Below are 21958 nucleotides of genomic sequence, written 5' to 3' on the forward strand. Positions count from 1 at the left end.
TGGAATTTTGGAATCAAAGATACAGAAAAACAACCACAAAAGCTGTTTGCCTAACCTGGTTCTTTGAAGAGGATTGCTACTCTCCTTCAACTCCCAAATTTAGGATGCCAGGTGGTTGAACATAAATCAAGAAAATCAAGTTTAGTCTGTGCTGTGGCTGCCAACACTGCCAGAATCATTTTTGTTGCAGGCACACTCATCAGTGCTGCTTCAGCCACCAGGGGCTTGTGCAGCACCAAGTGAACTGTTGAGTTCCCTGCTCCTCCCAAGGCTGGGAGAAGGAGCAGGTCTAGACCCTCTTTCCCAACCTGACCCTGTTCCCAAGGGGTGACCACATTTTCCTAAGGGATACAAGTGCAAGAGAAGGAATGGAGAGCGTAATCTGAGCAGTAATCGTGGGATGCAGAGAAAGCAGGAGCCTGAAGTGGTTTGGTGAAGGCAGCATGTGCAAGGACTCTCCTGACTGTGAGCTGAGTGCCTGCCCTGTTCTCTCTGCCTTTGAACAGAGTGGCTTTGAAAAGGAGCTGACCTGTGGAGTTAAGATTCCAATTTCTGTCCTTTTCCCAGGAAACACCTTGCTTACTCTCAGTGTCCAAGTGGTGTCTGATGCAGGTCGCCATATTTTGTCCTTAGTCTAGCATTGACACGTGTTTGTGTCTGAGCAGTGGAAGCTGCATTTCCAGGACTCCTGGGGTCTGGCTTCTCCTGGCAGCCTGCTGCTAGATACTGCTCTGTGGCCAAGTGCAAAGCAATTACAAAAGAGAAAAAGATGGTGGGCCAGGCACAAAAACAAAAGGTGCCACAGACTAGGCTGAAAAACTAGAGAGGAAATGAAAAACACACAGGTAAGGAATTTGAGAAGAGTAACAAAGCCAGGTGGGACTCACCATGGAGAGTATTTTTGCAAAATAAGAGAGAAGCTTCCAAGAAAAAGGCAGGAAGTTATTTGAAAGGAAGCACAACTGAAGGAATTGCTCACTAAAATTGCTACTAAAACAATTTTCAGTTGTATCTCAGGAATGGAAGAATATTAGAGTTGGTTGACTGAAGAGAAACAGGAAGTGTTTGTGCTTCCCGTGGCTCTGTTACTGCTTACACACAAGCTCTGATGATCCTCCTACTACAGGTTCCTGGGGTCATTATAGTGGCAGGGGTTTTTGCCCCCAGGATATGATGGAACAGCTCTCTTTTTTTTAAAGAGAACATTAGTTTGCCTCTTCCACCTCCACACATTCTAGAAATTCAGATCAAACAGTTGCAAGTAAACACATGTGCAAGAATGGGTGAGTCAAAACAGGATTATTGTGAGGTCCGAATTCCACAGCCTCAGAGTCTGCATTCTGCATTTTGAGTCAAGTGTATGAAATGCAGTAAGGAACAGGCTGATTTCTCAAGTTAATAACTCCATTATTTAGCAATGCCAAGATTTCTGATATTTTTAAAGTATTAACTTTTGTTTTTTCACAGTAATACCAGAATTTATGACTTGGACCTAGTTATAAAATCTGTGTTACAACAAAATGCAGTTTCACACATCATAAGATGGTTAATTCTATTTCATTCAGCAGAAACTATGTTATTGCTTTAATTGGAAAGCCTGTGCCACAGCTGTGTGATGGCAGACTCTGAGCCTGTAAGGCATCCTCCTCCCTTTCAAAGCAAATAGTCAATCATTTACAAAGAATCAACTTCACTTTGAAGTTTAATGGCTTTACTTTCAATGGATTTTGCTTTGTATTGTCCTGCACAGTAATTTCTCTTCAATGTATATTGTGTCATTACTTTATCTCATGCTGTAATTAATGCATAGCCACATCTCACATTTATAAAATGCATATTTAAAGGTGCTCTATGGCTATTCATGAATCCTTTAGGCATCACTAGACACAGCAAAGAATGTGGCCCCTGTGAATTTGCTGACTCCTCTGTGATCCTTCTAAAGACAATCAGCCAGGCCCTCCCAAGCTCTGCCTCTGTGCCAAAGCCAGTGGCTGACACGTTCCAGCAACTGTCTCAACCCCTGAAGTCACTTTCTGCAAAAAACCTGTACTTGATTAAAGCTAGTGTAGTTCCATTTCTTGTGTGGAATAGAATGGGGCAGACAGCTTCAGGTTATGTGATTAACAGTTTCCTGGTTTATGTACTTCCTAAAGTACTGTCTCATTTCCTGAATCCAAAATTAGCAAAGCATCATCTTGTCAGGAGCAGCAGACCTTTGGAAATTTCACTATGTTTGTAAAATGCCTTTTTAAGCATTGAGCAACACATTTGCTTGGAAAGTGCTTCTGAAAACAAGAAGAAAAAGCAAGAGTTCTTGAAACATTTAAAGTTTGGATTTCCAGAGGTTTTCTCCTTTGTTTGCTTGCTTTGTTGCCTAGAAACTGGCCTAAATAAGAGACTCCAAGTAGACAGAGTGTTCTCTGGTAGAGGCTCTCTAATGGAGAAGGGCTGTTTAATTGATATGAGCAGAAACATAAAGCATGCACAGAGAGCAAATGCCCAGCAGCCACTTTGTCAGCTGGCTTAGGCAGAGACCTTTCTGGCTTGGCTTTAGTGGGGGCAGATAAACCTGTTGTTCATCTTTCATTTTGCCAACTGTTTTGAGTATCGTGGATAAATGCTCTTGTGCTTTAACCTTTACCTGACTGGTTGTTTTAACCTATCTTGGTAGCAAAACATGCACGGCCTCTGTAGGTGTGGTGAACTTACAAACTCAGGTAGTGAGATGTGTTGGCACGTAGCCTATGTTTCCTGTCCCACCATTATCTGTGGAATATCTGGATTTCAGCTACATGGGCTGGGTGAAATAGAGTTAAGAATAGCATCAGCAGCTGGGGATAGCCAGGAAGACCAGTAAGATATTGGGGTGCCACTTTAAACCCCAGGGATTCATGATAAACACATCACAAATGGAGGGATTTCATATATATCATCTGTGATTATTCAGCAGCAGCAAGTGGTGAAGTCACATCACACAAATCCAGCCTCTAGCTTGCAGCTCACTGGGTATTTATGTAGCATTGACTGCCCAGAACACTTCTGCTTGAGAGGGTACTATTAATTTTTATTTTATTTTTAGAGGACTGGAATCAAATATCACTGTTAACAGTTACTGTACAGAATATCTAAAAACTTTTTCTTTTATTATGAATAAATTTTGTTTCTGGCAGTTCAGTATTGTACATTTGGTACAGAATGCTTTAAGCTCACAAGATTTTTTTACTCATAATTGGATGAAAATAGTGCAGCTCTAATTTGTAGATTTTCATGCGTATTTTACATCTTCTCTTCTACAGCTTTAGGGATGATGACCCTAAAGAAAAAGATCCCAAACTAGCAATCTCCATGTTCAGACTCTCAGGCCAAAGTCTTAACTGAATGCCTTACATTTGCCTCATGACTAGAAATGGCCCGATTTCCAGAAATGCTGAATGTCCTCAATGATCCAAACGGACTCTGAAGAGCACTTCCAACATCCGAAATTCATGCTCCCTTTTTTATTTCTTTTTAAACGTAAGTATGGATTTACAAGCCTAATTATCAGAAATCCAGATTTGAGAATTTGGCCTGGAAAAATCTCGCACCTAGGTTTTTTTTATTCATTGATCTCTTCCTCATCATCTTCAAACGCTTCCTCTCCATCATTTGCTGTTGCTTCTTGGTATTGCTGATACTCTGAAACCAGGTCGTTCATGTTGCTTTCTGCTTCTGTAAATTCCATTTCATCCATTCCCTCTCCTGTGAACCAGTGGAGGAAGGCCTTTCTCCTGAACATGGCAGAAAACTGCTCCGAGATCCTTTTGAAGAGCTCCTGGATGGCAGTGCTGTTGCCAATGAAGGTGGAAGCCATCTTAAGGCCACGGGGAGGGATGTCACATACTGCCACCTTGACATTGTTGGGAATCCACTCCACGAAGTAGCTGCTGTTCTTGTTCTGGATGGCCAACATCTGCTCATCGACCTCCTTCATGGACATGGGGCCACGGAAGACGGTGGCCACTGTCAAATACCGGCCGTGGCGGGGGTCACAGGCTGCCATCATGTTCTTGGCATCGAACATCTGCTGGGTGAGCTCTGGGACCGTGAGTGCTCGGTACTGCTGGCTGCCTCGCGCCGTCAGAGGAGCAAAGCCTGGCATGAAGAAGTGAAGGCGCGGGAAGGGAACCATATTTACTGCCAGCTTCCGCAGGTCAGCGTTGAGCTGGCCTGGAAAACGCAGGGATGTGGTTACCCCGCTCATGGTGGCGGAGACCAAGTGGTTTAAATCCCCGTAAGTGGGAGTGGTGAGCTTCAGGGTGCGGAAGCAGATGTCATACAGTGCTTCATTGTCGATGCAGTAGGTTTCATCCGTGTTCTCAACCAGCTGGTGGACCGAGAGCGTAGCGTTATACGGCTCCACCACCGTGTCAGACACCTTGGGAGAAGGCATGACACTGAAGGTATTCATTATCCTGTCTGGATATTCCTCTCGGATCTTGCTGATGAGTAGGGTTCCCATGCCAGACCCTGTCCCTCCTCCCAGGGAGTGAGTGAGCTGGAATCCTTGCAAGCAATCGCAGTGTTCGCTCTCTTTCCTTACTACGTCAAGCACAGAGTCAACCAGCTCTGCCCCTTCTGTATAGTGTCCTTTAGCCCAGTTGTTCCCTGCACCAGTTTGTCCTAAAATAAGATACAACAGGGAAAGAAAATGTACAAAATTATTGGCAAGGTTTGATATTTGCATGCTAAATGGACTCACATCTGTAAGAAAAGCTGCTATAAATCTGTCAGGTAGATGAACTGTGCTCTTCAGTTTTGCCTATAAATATCTCTGGAAGTATGAACATAAACTTTTTATATAGTCTCTGGCAGTTTTCATTAATGTCTTCAGGTGGATTTTTTGTTTTTTTTTTCTTTTTTATCATTTTACCTTCCATAAATGCAAAGATGGCCCTAACTCCTTGTTTTGAAAGCTTTCACACTCCCAATCCTGATGATTCAGTAAGCACAAGATGACTGTTTAAATGCTTTCTGTCTGTAAGGATCATGATGCATGCAAAGCTAAATCACAGATACATCTGTCTCAATGAATATGAGAGGTTATTGGACTGTTCTCATGAGTCAAAGAGGAAACATTGTCATACAAGAATAAAGCTGGGCTTCAAAATCCTATTTAACTTACTATATCAGGAACTATAGTTTTTTTCAATTCATGGTTACCTAGCCTGAATGAAAATAGTGATCAACAGGAGCTACAGGGACATCATCTCAAAAACTTAAAAGTCAAGTGTCTTTTAGGTTTTACTGATTTCCTTACAAACTCATTATTCTTTAGGATATGCAAAATGACTTGCAAAATTGGATTACTGATAGTTCAGAAAAGTGATGAGTCCATTCTTTTCTTCCCAAGACTTCCCTTCTTGTTTTATGCACTATTCAGTTTATTAAGATAAACAGTGTGGATCATTTGCTATTGTCACTATTTTGTTATTGGTTAGATAATGAGGAGGATTAAATTGGGGAATCTGTTTTTTAGTACTCCTGTTTCTCACAGTGACTACTATATACATACATTTTGCCACTGAACTCACTTAGGGTACTCCTGTGAGTGATATTCAGACAGAGCAATAGTTTCAGAATTAAAAGAATTAAGTATAGAGCTGTCAAATCCTGTACTGTTCCCTAAAAGCTTCCCCTCCCTTCCTATTACCATGTCTCATTTCAATTCCCACAGCACTATGTTGGTGCCAAACATATGAACCAGGGAAACTGCTGGCTGGGACACTTCTGAAATCCTATGTACTTTTTTTTCTACTGCATAAATGCTTGGTTTCCTCATGGTGTATGTGGTTAGTTAATGCATTGTTCTGTATGTTGCTATATTTTTCTTTGTTTGAGCCTAGGGAACTCAGCACTTCCTGTCCAGCTGGGTAAAGCACAAAGTAATATCCTTCCAGAATTAAATATATTTGCAAGCACCTGCAGTCTTCGTGAGCAGACCCCCTACTACGGATAGGGCAGCACATCAGGATGCATAGAAACAAGCAGACATCCCTCCAAAATGCAGAAGGCTTTATCTCTTCATGGAGGTAAATTCTGATTTTAGGACAACTATCAGCTACTCCTGTGGCAACACTACACTCTATCCACTAGTCAGCCATATGCCTAAGGTCTCCAGTGCTTTCCTTGGCCATTTCCTACTTCTACACCCAGTTACCTTGTACTTCCAGAACCACTGGCTCTACAGCACTGTAAGACTACCACAACACAGAACATGTAAACACGCCCTGGAAGCCTCAGCCTTCTTACCCCATGACAACACAGGCTGGAGATGTCATGGCTCTGACAAGGCTGCCACAATCCTGGAAATCATGATCATGATCCTGTGAAACTCTACTGGATGCCTTCCACTTACCAGGTACCTACCTACTTGGCCTCTGAAAATGTAAGGCAAACACATAGAAATGATCAAATTTCACCAGGACTAAACTGTCTAGGTGGACAATGAGCCTGTGCCCACAAAACTCAGGATCTGGCAAATCTTTTGCCAATCCTGGAAGCCCATCTCCAGCATCCTGCATCTGTCATTTTCCAGGATCTAACGAAGCCTACATGAAGCAATCCCACAACTTATCTGCACTCCTGGCACCTCCAGATCCTTCTATCACTCCTTCTTTCACCACGCTGTAGGGTTATCACACATGTTCAGGTTGAGCTGCACATGTAGAGAAGCACTTGTCTAACAGTCAGTTTTTAATCCCTAAAATGGCACTTGTTTCCTACAGTCTTCTTTCACTCCTCTACTCTCTTCAGTGCTCAAAATGTAAGATAAACCTGGTAAAAGAGCTCAGTAGCTTGCACATGAACACGTAGCAGCCTGGTGTGTACAGCCCTGATGCAGAACTTGCCTGTGACTGCTAGACAGCTATTTTGTGGTTGCCCCCATCAGTTCATAAAAACTAAAGTGGAATTTTAATTAATGGAATTTTAATCAATTAACTTTAATCAAATATCTCTGTAGGAAATCTAGCAAGAGTATACACAAGGAAAGAATGAGAAATACAAAAATGTGCAAGTGAAAACTGGTTAAGAAGAGGAGTCCACAGCAGCTCCTGGTGGGCATTTGTGTGCTGTCAGAAGGCCAGGAGGCCTGCTGCTCTCATACAGCAAAATCTTTCCACCTGCAGTTCTCACCTTTCAAATCACTACTTTGTCAACACGGGCATTAAAGTATAAGGATTATTTTGAGTCCATCTCAAATCTCTTTCTGGTTTGATATAAAATTCCCGTATCTGGAGTGTGTGACCATGTATTCAATACACCTGCATGAAATTCTGATTGGTGGTCCACGGGTACTTGCTGTGGAGACGTGGGCACATGCAGGTTTATCCACGCAGAGGTGGAAAACATCCCCATCAGAATGAGCCCATACAGCCTGGGGTACAGCAAGTATGGGACTGCCAGCTTCTGCCACAAAATCCTTTGTGGGCCCACGCCAGACTTTTAAAAGAGAAAACAAAATGCTTTGTTGGCTTTTGACACAGAAGATCATTACTTCAGCGCTCAGCCATTCTACATTATTCAGCAGGTTGGGAGGACAGTGCCTGACGCTGGCAGGGGCCTCTGTCAGATATGAGTCGATCACATGCTGTTGGTTCATTGTTATCTCGGCAGGAAGGGAGGACAGCAAACTGGACTATTGTTGGAGACATTCTGAATTGATTTTGCTCTGTTTTTACTGGTGTTGTGCCAAACTGTAAAGCTCCAGTTCAGGTATTTCCATAGGTCAGGCGAATTCACTTTCAGAGGGTTTGTGTGGTTTGTGCAGGTGAAAGGGAATGAAAGGAACAACCTGAATACAGAAACAGGCTTTATGAAGCTGCCTATGTCTATGGGTTTTCTCCCTAAGCTTACCCTTGAGTTACATGTTGTAACTTACAGCTCCTTTGGAAGAGACCCTTAACACCTCTGCCATGGAGTTTACAGAAGAACAACATGGATAGCATAAAAGTTTTAAGTCAAAGCCTTAAAGGAACTCCGTATGACTTTTTCATTCCCCTCTCCAACCCAACAACCCAGACTTAAGTTTGCTTTATACCATCCAAATTATGTTTATCTTTCTTCTGTCTGTCCCTGGCATTGCTCCTTCCTTATGTTAACACAACGTACCAAACAGAGCTCCAACCTAAGCTTGCCTTGTCAGGAGGAAATGTTTGTGGCTAGTGCAGACTTGGAAACCAAAAGGACATGAAAGTTCTCATGGTGGCTTTCATTCAGACTTCGTGCTTCAGCAAGTGGCTCACTTAACTTCCACATGCTGTTTCTCCTCTAGTGCAAAGGGACTGATAATGCTTCTGTACTTCGTAAGGATGCTCTGAAAGGTGATGTGCATTTTTAAGCTTAGATGCAAAGTACTGCAAAACTCCAAAGTAAAGCAGTAACAGTAAAAACAACCCTCTGTAAGAACACTGCAAAACCAGAACTTCTCCACATACTTACAGACTGTTCCTCATTCTGCTAGAAACTAACCCAGAAACTGTCTACATGTGTTTTTCATATTACAGATCTTCTTCCACTATTACTGTACTGCAAGGATCTACTGAAAAAGTTTAATTACACAGCCTAAAAACAATTCTGTGCATTTAATGTGAATTTAAGTGAAGAGTAGTCTGGTTGGTTTGTGGTTGAGGTTTTCCCTCCCCCCTCCATTTTCTGCAGAATTTTTGTGCATTTTATTGTGAAGAACTGGCCTCCTCAGGATTTCTCTGGAGTTCATATATGTAGAAAGAAAATTTACTTTATCTGAATACCATAGGAAACTTCCAGCAGTTTGCTAACCAAAGGAATAATCAACAGAAGAATACCTTTTTCAGCTAGCAGGATGTTTTGACTGGTATACAGATAATTGCAATTCCATTGTTAGCTATTAGGATTTCTCAGTAGGATCACTTTGGAACAGAGAGATTGAATGCTTTTTGACCATTCACTTGGTAATCAAGCAGCAGTAGAAGAGCTCTGTTTTTTAAAAAGAAACATCCACATACCAAAGATGAAATTATCGGGCCGAAAGAGCTGACCAAAAAGACCAGACCGCACACTATCCATGGTTCCCGGCTCCAAGTCCAGTAAGACTGCTCTTGGTACAAATTTGTGGGCTACAACAAAAAGTAAGCATGCCCTTAATGTTCAGAAACAAACTAACACACTTACAGCTTTCGATACACAAATCTATTATGTCTCATATTGTTAGTCTAATATATAGTTCACACATATGTAAGTACTTCCTATACAGAAAGTCATGGTGGAGAAAAACCCACATCCATAGGAATAAATCAATTCAGCTCGGAAAACAGACCAGACATAATTTGAGCTCTACGGATTTTACATTTTGTAAACTCTTTATTAGCAAGAGATATTAGGGAGTTTCTGACTAGAAAAAAAATGGTTTATTTGTTCTTTTTAAGAAAGTAGGTAATCTTTTTTGTGAATATCAAGGTGAGTCAAGTGCTTATGTTCAAGTCATCCTAACACATCTCCACAAGCTTATATGCTTGAAGGATTCTCCTTCACTGAAAGAGCTATTTAGTGTACATGGCAAACAGTAGTAGTCATCACATCTACCACAAAGCACAAGATAAACAATGTGTGTCAAGCTGAATTTGTTCAAGGAAACTCGTGTAAATAATATGAATTAACCCCAGTTAGACAAAAGATGAAACATTCACACTTGCAGGTTCATGTCCTGAGACCAAAGGACTCCAGATCCCAATTTTATGCTGTTAACACCTTTCAACAGCAGAGGACTCTGAGGACTTGGATGCCTTTTGGCATCTTATTAATGAAACAGTTCTCTATTACCTGTGGTCCAACCCTCTCATTCATGAAAATTAAAGTGAGAGTACTACAGATGCAAGCTCATATAACCAACAGTTTAATTTGGAGTAATTGAAGAAACGCATTCAGTGAAGCAATCACATTTGAAGAGCAAACGCCTACGGTAATGTAAAATAATAAACAACCTCCACCTCCAGACCCTAAGGACAGCCCCTTGCGCCATTCCTCTGTGTCTGGGGAGATAGCACCCAGCCATTTTAATACTTTTTAAGAAAGTAGATAATATTTTCTGTTGAGCTGGGCACAGCTGGGAGGCTGGTGGCATGTGAGGAGTGTGGCCAGACGTGCGCTATGGTTTTATGAGGCCGTCATCTTCTGATTCCTGTGCCCCTTCCCACGGAGTCCTCTGTCCCGCACCCCTCCCCGACCCCACTTACAAGATGATTCATTATAGTAGACATTGATCCTTTCCAGCTGCAGCGCTGAGTCACCGACATAGCCTCCGGCTGGGTCAATGCCATGCTCATCACTTATCACTTCCCAAAACTAAAGGAGGAAAAGCGAGAAGCGGGTTGGGAACTTCCCTGCTGAGCAGCGGGGGCCCTGCCCAGCGCCGGGGCCGGGGGTGGCGGCGGTCCCGCGGCAGCTGCCGGATTCCTGGCGTGCCCGCCGCCCCTCCCTGCCCGCGCAGGGCAGCGGGAGCGGGAGCCGGGCGGGCACCGGGATTCAAACCCAACGGCCGGGCTGTGGCGGCTCCGCGCCCGGAGGGGCCGCCCAGCCTCTGCCGCCCTCCCCCGCTCCTCAGCTGCAGCCTGGCCGGCTCAAACATAAAAACAGTTTAAAAACAATTTTTATAAAGCTGTCCCCTTTGGTTTCGGCACTTCCCAAGGCCTTTTATGGTCACGGGGAGCGGAGCGATGCGCGGTGCCCCGGGCGCGCCCGGCGCCGCTCGGCATCGGCTCCTCGGGGCACGGGGAGCGGGGGCGGCTGGCACAGCCCGGCCCCCGGTGTGCGGCAGCGCCGGGGGGTCCGACAGCCCCGGGGGGTCCGACAGCCCCGGGGAACCACCGGGAGCGTCCCCCGGGCGTCCAGAGGCTCCGCAAGCTGCGGGCAGGCGGAGGCTCCCCTTCAGGCTCACCTTGGTCCCGATCTGGTTTCCACACTGTCCCGCCTGGATGTGCACGATCTCCCTCATGGCTGCGCCCCGCTCGCCCCGCCGTCCACCCGCTGTCCCGCCGCCCAGCCCGGCTGTGCGCCGCGCCGTCCCACCGGGCGGTGCTTTATGGGCTCCCGCACCCCCCCCCCCGCCGCTCGCCCGGCCGCCACCCCCGCCCGGCACCGCCCTCGGCACTGGGGGCGACTCCGCCAGCTCTGTGACACCGGCCGGCATCGTCCCCGGCGGCGGTGGGGGTCCCTGGGGGCTCCTCCTGCCCCAGCGGCAGCTCCTGGCCGTGGTCTGCTGCTCACCCCAAGAGCAGCTCAGCGAACCCGGCTCCGGAGTCTTCATCGCCGGGAGCCCTCGCCGTGTGACTGCCGGACATCGCCGCCTCCTCCGTCTCCTGTCCCGTGTCCCCCTGCCCCGACGGGCGGGCACATCGCAGCCTTTGCCGCAGAATTCTTCTTAAGTGGAATTTCTTCACAAAAAAAGGTGATGAGACATTCGAACAGGCTGCTCAGTGAGGCAGTGGAGGTCCTGGAGATGTTTAAGGGAAGACTGGAGGTGGCTCTTAGTGCCATGATCTAGGTGACGTACGGTAGTGTTTAGTCATGTGTTCGATTCGATGATCTTTCCACTCTTTTCCTATTGAACTGATCCTGTGGTTCTGTGATCCTGTGAAGGCACAGCATCCAAAACAATGGGTGCCTTGCCATCTTCTTCACACAGCTCTTTCCTGATGGGTTTTTGGTTTTGTTTTTTTGGAATGCTTTTTTGTGTGTTCTTTTGTTTGTTTGTTTCTGTTTTGTTTTGGTTTGGTTTTGGTTGGTTGGGGTTTTTTGGTTTTGGTTCTTGTTTGTTTGGTTTTGGTTTTTGGGTTTTCTTTTGCCAATAGGACAAGCTTCTGCCTGAAAACTGTAACTGGGATGTCAAGCAGTCTGTGGAGCAGCTTTCCTGAGAGCTCACGTCACCACAATACAGAGCATGCCCGGAGATATGCATGGTTTGAAATGCCTTGATTTTTAATGAAAAAGGAGATTCTCTTTCCTGTCCAGTGAGGAAGTCACTTCCCACAGATGCCGAATCTGCTTTATGACCCCTCTGGATAACTGCTGCACAGTTTCCCAAGTGGAAGGTGCCCGCTGTCATGCCAGCATGACTCTTCCATGGGATGCCATTGTCTCTATAGCCTATTCCAGTATATAGCCCTGGTGGGAGACATTCATGTGTCCATGCACATCTGTGCTGCCCAACCCAGTCTCTGCTGCTGTGCAAGAGCAGCCCTGAGGCTGGAGTTACAGAACCTCCTTATCCACTTGTTGTAAGGTGGTCCAGCTGGGGCTCTTCTGGTGAACAATCTTGGGTGCTCTCTACAGCTTGAACACAGTCAAGGTGGCCCCCACCAATCAATATATAACCTCCAAATAACCCCAAATCTCTGTACTGGGAGGCCACCTGCTGCCTGTCTGCCCTTTCGTTGCTGTGACATGACCAATGTCAGCTCAGCTCTGTGCTTTCAGCTCCAGCCTTGCCTTTCCATAAATGTTTTTCAGCAGGGCTTGCAGCATCTTGCAAATGACCTCCGAGTAGCCCACATGCATCATGCTAGGCTGAGTCAAATCTCTTTCTGACATCAGGGAAGCAGCTGGAGGATCAGGATCAGCATGTTTGCCTTGCAAGCAGCCATTAGCAGAGGACTGGATACTGTGTGCCTTTTTCTCTGCTGAAGGACTCAGAATAAGTGTCCTTCTGTTTGTGATCTGCATTTTTGGAAGAGATCCATGAACAAGTCATTATTCAGCAGCCTGATTAGTGAGGCTGTCTTGGACATTGCCTCAATCTATATGTCCTTGACTATGCCTTCCAGGCCTGGCTTTCCCCACACTTTGCAAATCCTCCTGTTTACTGCTCATACTTGCCACCCTCTCGCCTGTTGCTGGTATGCCAGTTTTTAAAATTCAGTAGGTTCCCAGATCCAGGTAATGGTAATGCTGGGTGTGTGCTCCCAGTAGGCTCACACACATACAGAGGCTGGCCACGCTGACTAACCCAGGCAGAAAACACAGCACTCACACAAAAACAAACAGCATTAATGGCCTCATCCTGTTCCCCTCTCTGGCTGATCAGGACAGAAGCCCATTAATGGAAAATAAATATGGATCCCTCTATAGCTGGTCTGAGACACTAATCTTATTCTGTTGTTAACACCTGAATTCCAACTCTTTCCAGCTGCTGGCAAGTGCAAATGTTATCCCAGAGGCCTCCAGTTCCCCTCTAGTTGCTGGTAATCAGATCTACAATGCTGAACTATGGCTCCCTTGTCCAGTGCTGGCTTTAGGACACAGCCTGTTCAGTAGCTGACCTCTGGATCCCCATTTGCCTCACACACAGATACAAACAAGTTCTTCTGGTAGCTAGTCTGGAGTTGTGGCCTTACCAGTAGCTGACCCCACCACAATCTCCTCAGCAGGTAACTGAGAACCCCTTGTTTCTCCAGCAGCCAGCTCAGAGATCCTCTGGTCTCTTCACTTTCCTTCCTGAACTCATGGCTGCTCCAAAACTCGACTTCCACCTGCCCTGGCTTGGTGTTTGCCAGTGACCACACACGGACATGCAGATTCACATACATTCAGAGTGTGCTCTCGTCACCCCAGCTGCTGCACCTAGGACACACAAGCCCCTGTGACTTGTGGCCTCCATCTCTAATTGGTGGCACTCAGGCCACAATACACATATATACACATGGAATATAGATGCCACTCACAAAAAAAAAAAAAAATACAGTTAACTAAGACAAGACAGACTGAGGTGGTCAGGTACAAGGTGTATCCAGACAAGCATACTCACCAACATCCAATCAGGTCACTTTAGCCCTGCATCCTTTTATTCTGTATCAAACCACCTTCACCCCCTCTTACTCCCACCTTTGATTCCTCCTCCAAACATCCCAAAAGTTGTCTTGTACAATCCCAAAAATGTTCTTTCCCTCCATCCCCCAGAGATCCCCAACCCCTGCAGGCAACTCCTAGAGATTCCCAACTCCTCTCTATACAGTGATCCACAGAGCCTCTCCCACTGGCTGGTGTTGATGGGTGTCACACCAGACCCCAGGCTGAGCCCTCAAAGAGAGGAGCCAGGTCAGAGGCTCCTTTTCTCTGGGTGTGCTTTGGATTTCTCCACCTGCCTCTGTTCTTTGTGTTCACATAGCAATGGTCAAGCCCATTGATCATCTGAATCAAATTATATTTTAAGAATAAAAGTAAGAAGCAACAAATGGACATAGGTAGGCAGTAAGGGGGAAATGGAAGCAATGAGAGTGTGTTTTGGTAGAGCCTTTAGCCCATGTGCCTTCTGAAGAGCTGTGTAGGTTGCACTGCCAGCATCTGTAGTCTTTGAAAGGTTTGTCTACTGTTTGTGAACAGCAGTCAATCAAACAACATTTAGAGGCCAAAACTTCAGCCAGTTTCCTGCACATACAAAGTAACCCACTGAGGTATGTACAGCGATGTAGAGCTGTGTGCCTGATGGAGGTGAGCAACAGCTTACCCAACGAATTTGCATGTAGAAATTTTATAGTTATGTAAATAACTTCTAATTTTCGGTCAGACCTGAATCAACTTGCTGCTTCTCCATGTTTTACTGCCGGTAGTCTGAAAGAAGACACTTTTGTTGGTCACTGAATGTAGATGTACCTTCAAATCCTTTTCATCCATATACTTGTGTTTACTTAATAGTTCAGCTGATTTAGGAGGTGAAGGTGCCATTATAACCTGTGTCCACAGAGGCCTGCATATTCTTCTCAAGTCTCCACAGATTTGGTCAGGGATTTTAAGGGTACTTAGGTGTATCAAAATCCTCCTATGTACTTAACTGTCATGGATTACTTATGGCTGTATTTTAAAACCCCACTAAACGCCTCTTGGAAATTTAAGGCACCTAAATTTCTCCTTGAGTGCTTCATCTGACTGAGTCAATGAGATTTATTCTACATTTAGATTAATATAGAAACACAATGTAAATTCTGTACAATGGATTCTCACTTGTTATATTTGTCTCTCTCAGATATCTCTTTCTCACATACCTATAATATATATTGACCTTTACCCTTCATAACTCATAGTCTTTTTTTAATTTCCTATTCACTCCATAGGTTAATTTAATACTTAGAGTATGGCTTTTTTTCCCCACCCTGCATAAAACAGAAGAACTTTCTTAAGATTTCCTTTGCAGGTTTACTCCCTTCACTGTTGTTCCTTATTTATTTCCTTTTGCAATCTTAACTTAAATTCTGCTGATAAAAAGAATTAATTAATATATTTAACCTGAAAAATGAGTAAAGTGTTACAACAGGTACAAACCACCAGCTCGAGTTTGCAGATTCATGCTCCAGGCAGCCTTTTGAACAATCAGTTTACATTCTCAAGGTATCTCTTGCTCCCAAGTGTGAAAGCAAAAGACTAAATGCTAGAACAGGTCCAAACTTGCATTTTAGGGAATGGTGTGACCATTTATGATAGAGAGGATATGGATTAAGGAAGATTTGGCTACTAGGCCATATCTGGATTAGGCATTTCTAGCTGGTAAAAACCCAAGACTGTTTATTTCTACTGAACAACTCTTCGGTGCTCCAGTGGGATGGATTTCAATGTGATGTGATTCTTTACTCCTGTTGGTCAGAACTGTAGCAGCAGTAGCTGTCAGTAGCAGCAAATTAAATATTCACATGGATCTTGTGTGAGATCCAGCTGCTTTGAAACAGCTGCACACATTCACAGGATGAGGCCATGGGGGGTTGTAGAGCATTCAGTGTTCTGTCTTTAGGTTTTCTCATGTTCTCTTTTCTTGTGCACAGGCTGAAGAGAAATGGATTCCTACAAGATGATGAATTTTACAAGGTGGGACAAAATATTTAAAGTGCCCATGCTGCAGAGTAAAAGGATTTTCCAGTAATAGCAGCTCAAGCAACAGTCATCTCCCACAAAATCACATGGAAATTTGTTTTAATGCCCTGGAAAAAAACCAGCTAAGTTCTTCTGTATTTAGCTAGTCATATGATATGATTGTTAAGCTGTTTCCTGCTTTTCAGGAAACACATTTGTGTTTATATCAGGGTTGTTGCTAAGACTATTTCTATTTACTGAAGTTTTTAAGGACTAGAGAGAAATTCATGCCATAAGACAACATTTAACAAGTTAGCTACTATTTTTTTTTCAGCATGATAAATTTGTGCATTTTGATATTTAAGAATATCAGCAAGTGTCTATCCAGTGTTAAAAAGCTTGTTAGCACTTACATTAAATACCAAAGCAATAAATACAATCCACATGGTGGATTTACTCTGACAGCTTGTAGCAGACTAGTAAATTATACTAAGTCCATGGTGACCTTTAGGAGGAAGGCCCAAAGGTCAGTCTAGTACCTATCTTTCCTCTTCAGTCTGAAGAGTTTCATGCAAGTTAAGAAAGGAAAAAAAAGTCTTAAAAGAATTTGGGTTTGTTTTTTTGTTGGTGGTGGGTTTTGTTTGTTTGTTTGTTTGGTGTGGTTTTTTTGGTTGTTGTTGTTGTTTTTTGGTTCGTTTGTTTTTGTTTTGGGTTTTTTTTTACAAAATCTACAAGAGGCACATGAGTTACAGAGACACTGCAGCTGCAGATGAGTCTAGAAACAGCTCAAGAACCCAACAAAAATATTTAAAAGGGGAAGTGAGACAGCAAGACACACACACAGAGAAGGGTATGGTCTGTTAAGGCAAACACCAGGCCACATATTTAACTCAGGTGTTTTGGAGCTTGCATTCTGCCCAGAAAAGCCATTATATCTCATATGGTTCTCAAACAGTTTCTTGCTTTGTCACCCCCCTCATCCATTAAACTTATTGCTGTGGTTTCATGAATTGCCACCTATGCTCAAACACAGTACTCAGGAGGTTGTTTTAATGCCACTCATCTGTAGCTGTCAATGGAGATGCTGCTGATGTTTGTTTTAGCCCACAAGATGTGGTCTGAACTTTGTAATGTTAAAGCAAAAGTCACTAAATCAAGTCAGGGCAAAATATGTTAAGATGCGAAGTCCAAGAGACTGTGAAGTGACACTGGAGGAATTCCACCATCTCTTCCAGCTCTTCTAGCTGCATTTTCACACAGTTTTATCACTATTTGACAAAATAGATGGAAAACTTCAACTCCAATCCTGAATATTCATGTATTTGAATACAGGTGCTTTTGTATTTTCCAGCACTTAATGTCTTTTGACTTGTAACATATTTTCTGTCCTTTGGAAATGAGTATTTTCTTTCAGCCCTATGCTTAGCCCCAATGCCAACCATTACTCACCCAAGACTTTTTGCACAGCTGGTCATAGTGCTTCTTATGCAATAGCTGTAGCACCTGGAGCAGAGGGAAGCATGTACCTGCCTGTTTTGTCAGGCAGAAATGTGTGTTTGGTGTGGCTGCGTTTTTAACCTCCATTCTAATCGGTCACTTAGCTACACAAACAAACAGAGCCAGAGAATGGGCTGCACTCTGTGCTCAACAGAGTCAGTAAAGGAGCCAGGCTAATGTTTCCTTACAGCTACATCCAAGGCTATGGGAATACAAACTTAAGGCAGGCATTTATCTATGTTCAACTCACCACCCTCTCTACACATTAAAGATTTTGGGGAACCAATCTGTTTGGAGGACAGAGTGAAAACATAATTTAGCTGGAATGTATACCACCATCTGTATCATATGGTGAGTAAGTGGTATAGCTGTAAGAGGAAAATGAATATGAGATATTGACAGCTTGCTTTTGGAGTTTAGTCAGCTCTGAATAGATGCCAATACAATGCAGAGCTTATCAATGAGGTCATGGTGTTTTGGGTGTGGGAGACATCAGAACAAGGACAAAAAGGTCTCTTGAACAGAAGTTGTACTAAAGATTATCAAGGAAAAAAAAGCATGTTTTGACCAGATGAGTGTATTGATGGCAGTTGGTCTTGATTAGATGGAAGATCTGTCTAATCTAGAATTTCATCTCTGACAGCAGTCAGTGATGGATGCTAGGGAAAGAATATGGTAATGCTCCCCCAAAAATGCCCTTCTACATCTGGCAGTCAGTGCTTAAGCCTTTGTTGAACCACAGGAAGGATCTGGACCCCATATTTAATTGTTCATTTCAAGTATCCTTGAAGTTATATAATTGCTTTTTAACACAGTTACACTTTCAGCCTCCGAAGTCTCCCATGGCATTGCCTTCCATGCACAACTGAATTCCATTCTGTGAAGAAGTAGCTCTTTCTTTTGCAAAGCTGACACCTAAAATTGGTGCCCCATAACTCTTCTGTTTTGAAAAACATTGACTACCAGTTCCTAATGATCATTGTAGCTGTGTGTAAGGTGAAGATTTTAGTGGTTTTGTTCTTAATTTTGCCTATCTGTCCAAAATTTTCTGAGCTGAAAGTATTATACTAATTAATCTCCCCATGTTTGAGTGTGACCCTGCACTCCTATGATAGTCCTTGCTTATCAGCCTCCTTTGCTAGCTCTACTGCAGTGTCTCTGAAATGGGAGTAACAGTATTTAAATCAAGGCCATCATTTTGTGCAGTGTTATAGGATGCTTCTTGCTCTGCTTTTTATTTTTTAATATTACTTGTGTTTGCCCTCTTGGTTGCTGCTGAGCTTTTTCCTTCATTGAACTGTTCACACCACTTCCAAGATGTCGTTTAACAGTGGTGGCAGCTAAATTAAATCCCATCACTGGAAACACAGGGTTGGTTTTTCCTGTGTAATGCAGTTATGGATCTTAAATTTCATCAGGTGTTGTTCATGAAATTAGTATCATGAAATACTTCTGAAATTCAGTCCACCTGATAGCCTGATTAACTGTCCTGAAGATTTTTGTACAATCACGGAGATTTACCAGTTCAGTACTTTTTTCCCCCAGATCATTTAGAATTGAGCAGATCAGGTCCAAGCACAATCTATGGATTATCTTTTCTTTTGTTGTTAAAGCATCTTATCCCATCCAGCTCAGGTTCTTAACACTCTTGAGTGAAACCCCTTGCAGCAGAGATCTGTGCTGCAACCTGTGGGAGGGGAAGAGGGAAAGATAGGATTACGTTTTATTGCACAAATGTAACTTTTCATGGTTTTATTCTCTGAGAAAAAAAGAAAAAAAGCAATAGATTTCTAAGATGAAGGGCTGGAATCCTGTTTAGACTGTCAGTTGTTTAACAATTACCAAGCATGTATTTGAGATGAAATGTGTAGCTCTCCAGGTAAAAGTGATTCATCTCATTGTGGGAAACACTTCTTCTTTAAGAACAGGTTTGCAGCTGAAATCGACTATAAATTGCTCCAGTCATGTTTTGGGTTTCTCAGGTGAGTCACAGTTTTCCTCCTTGCCTGTTTTCTCAGCTGGTGAGTGGCTCCTGGCTGCCACCCTTCCCTCACCAGCACAGATCCCACTCATCTGTCACACATGTCCAACCCAGAGCAGCATACCACTCCTAGCCTGCTCCACAAATGATTTTCTCAGATTACATTTGGGAGGAGAAGAACACCATTCCTCACAAGTCCACAAGCCCCAGGACAAACAGCACAGCACAAGCTATGACTGGACAAAGCCTGGCTTATTTTTAACAGCACAGTCCTCAGCACTGCCAGGGCTGGGTGGGTGCAGCCACTGAAGGAACGTGTTCTAAAACTGAATGCACAAAAGCAGCTGAACCATCCCCCTATGAGCAGGGTACTCCAGGACTTACCTACTGGGAATTGGGAGAGCAAGCTGACATTCACACACGGAGAGCTGAACATTATTTTTCTTAGAAAAGCACTCTGCAGCAGTGGTACTGAGGGTATTCACCCCTTGCCTTGGACTGCAGCCCACGAGCAGCATTACCATATTCATGATCTAAAGGCTTATGGATGCTAAGAATGTGAGAGATCGGTCTGGCCCAGGGCCAGGAGTCAGCCCACTGCTGGCCCGGTGAATAATGCACTTCACAGTCGGTTTGTTGAACAGAGAACCAGAAGGGGGGAGGTTATGGGGCTACAATATACCCTGGCTGCAAACTGAATGCCACTGCTTTGTAGGAAGGGTGAGGAGACACAGTTGTTGCCTGTGCATGGAAGATTTGCAGGGAGTTATGTAAAGTTATTTCATTGTGGTGTCCTGACTCTGTTAATGAACAGGGACTTTATGTTACATGTGGCCAGTATGATCTGTCAGGAATAGGGCACAGCTCGAAGTAATCAGAAGTGTCTTAGGACACCAGCCTGGTTAGTATGGAAGACAGTTATGCTAAAAGTGCTACAGAAACAAGGAGGCTGATCATTACTGTGTAAAAAAAAACTTAACATGAACAGCTAGAGCAAGACAGATATAAATGTCTTTCTTTCTTAATTTATATTTGCTTAAACACCTGCCCACCCCCTCCTGCCCACCCCACTCCCTTCTCCCCTATACTAAAATAGTTAAAATACTAAAGTATTTATTTAGTAAAAATACTAGAGTATTTTTAGTTTGAATGTGGCCAGAGGAGATCTAGAATAGATGATAGAAGGCCATAAGAGAAACAACATAACAAGTCTCATGTGTCAAGGGGTCATCAGGGCAAGTTATAGAAAAAGAGCCAAAGGAACTTAGTGCTTGAAGCTGGTGACATCAGGCACAGAGAAAAAGAAGAACAGAATGTAGCAGCTGGAATGTTTCCAGTGAAAGAAAATCAAAAACCAAAATGTCAAAATCAGCCAACCAACCAACCCCTCCCGCCCCTTCCAATTAAACCCCCACCCAAACTCCAAAACTTCTTTGTAGAGAGAGAAGGAAAGAGAAGTGACTTTTATCTGTTAGATTGCTACTGCCTTTAGTCATAGCTGATGCTGCAAGTGACAAAAGCTGCTTTGTTTTCACTGATCACAACTCTTATGAGAACTGAACACAGTACGTGTCAGGGCCAGTTAAGACTAGGAGGAATTGAGAGGACTGTTTACTAAATTCAGTGGTCACAAAGATGGAGCTATTAGAGACAGTACTTATTTTTATCAAGATGAAATATTGATCCTAATGTAGTATGCAGAAAATGCTTATAATAATGAGGAAAAAGAGCTTGATCATCTCATCCAAAGATGAAATGGCTTTTCTACGAGACTGGAATATTTGCAGCAGCTAACTAATACTTTAAGATTTCTGGTAAAATGGATTTATTTATGAATAATCAATCATCTCTGAAAACACATCAGTTATTCTGAAAGATAGTGACTTTTATTTGGAAAGAATGATCACCTGCATGGAAATTAGAACAATATTCTGCAACTGTTCAAGGCAGCTTTTCTAGGCAACTTCCCTAAGCAGACAAGAAAGCAAGAGAGCTGCAGCTGGGAAAGCACCTACATTATGCACATTTTCTACAGAAATCACTGAAATGATGGCATTTGCAATTTAGCTTCTCAGGGATAAACTAGAATTTGCCATAGATTTCAGTTTTTCTGGCTCAGTATTAAGTCAACAGTCCTTCTACTTAAATTAGGTTATTTATAGTTTTCTTATACATTCATCTCCTTATTTTTGAGATGGGAGAAGAGTATTTGAAAACACTTCTTAATAAAGAGCAGCAGCAAACCAAGCTATGTACCTGTGCAAGGGAAGACGCTTTGTAATTAGAAGTGTTTTTAACATAAAAGATTATGGACTTCATGATGTAATTAAAAATGTGTCATAAGAAATTACCTTTAGGACTTTAAAGGACTTCTTAGATGTCTGAGATTTCTCTGGGTCTATAATAGACTGAGTACACACATCATTAAGCTACTGTTTTCTTAAATAGAGTTGTTGTCTGAGGATCTAAGCTTTCCCTTTTTTTAAAATGCATGACAATCATAAACAACCTGTTATAATAGTTACATTACTTAACCCCCTCACCTAATCTATACATAATGTATGCTAATTATTAAAGCAGACTTTTTAGAAAACTGTTGGTCAACAATTTTTTATGTTGTAACTGCATAAA

At 43.3% G+C, this 21958-nt stretch overlaps 1 protein-coding gene across 1 annotated transcript; it reads right to left on the reverse strand.

Annotated features, from left to right (window-relative positions):
* Positions 1-3043: 3043 nt before the first annotated feature.
* TUBB6 (tubulin beta 6 class V) lies at positions 3044-11099 on the reverse strand. The gene is made up of 4 exons (XM_014870851.2): positions 10952-11099; positions 10251-10359; positions 9024-9134; positions 3044-4659 (listed from the first exon to the last, which is right to left on the reverse strand). The coding sequence occupies exons 1-4, from the start codon at positions 11006-11008 to the stop codon at positions 3596-3598; spliced, it is 1341 nt and encodes a 446-aa protein (XP_014726337.1). The 5' UTR covers positions 11009-11099; the 3' UTR covers positions 3044-3595.
* Positions 11100-21958: the final 10859 nt, after the last annotated feature.

Source organism: Sturnus vulgaris, chromosome 1 (assembly GCF_052056855.1).
Source record: "Sturnus vulgaris isolate bStuVul1 chromosome 1, bStuVul1.hap1, whole genome shotgun sequence".
NCBI classification, from domain to species: Eukaryota; Metazoa; Chordata; class Aves; order Passeriformes; family Sturnidae; genus Sturnus; species Sturnus vulgaris.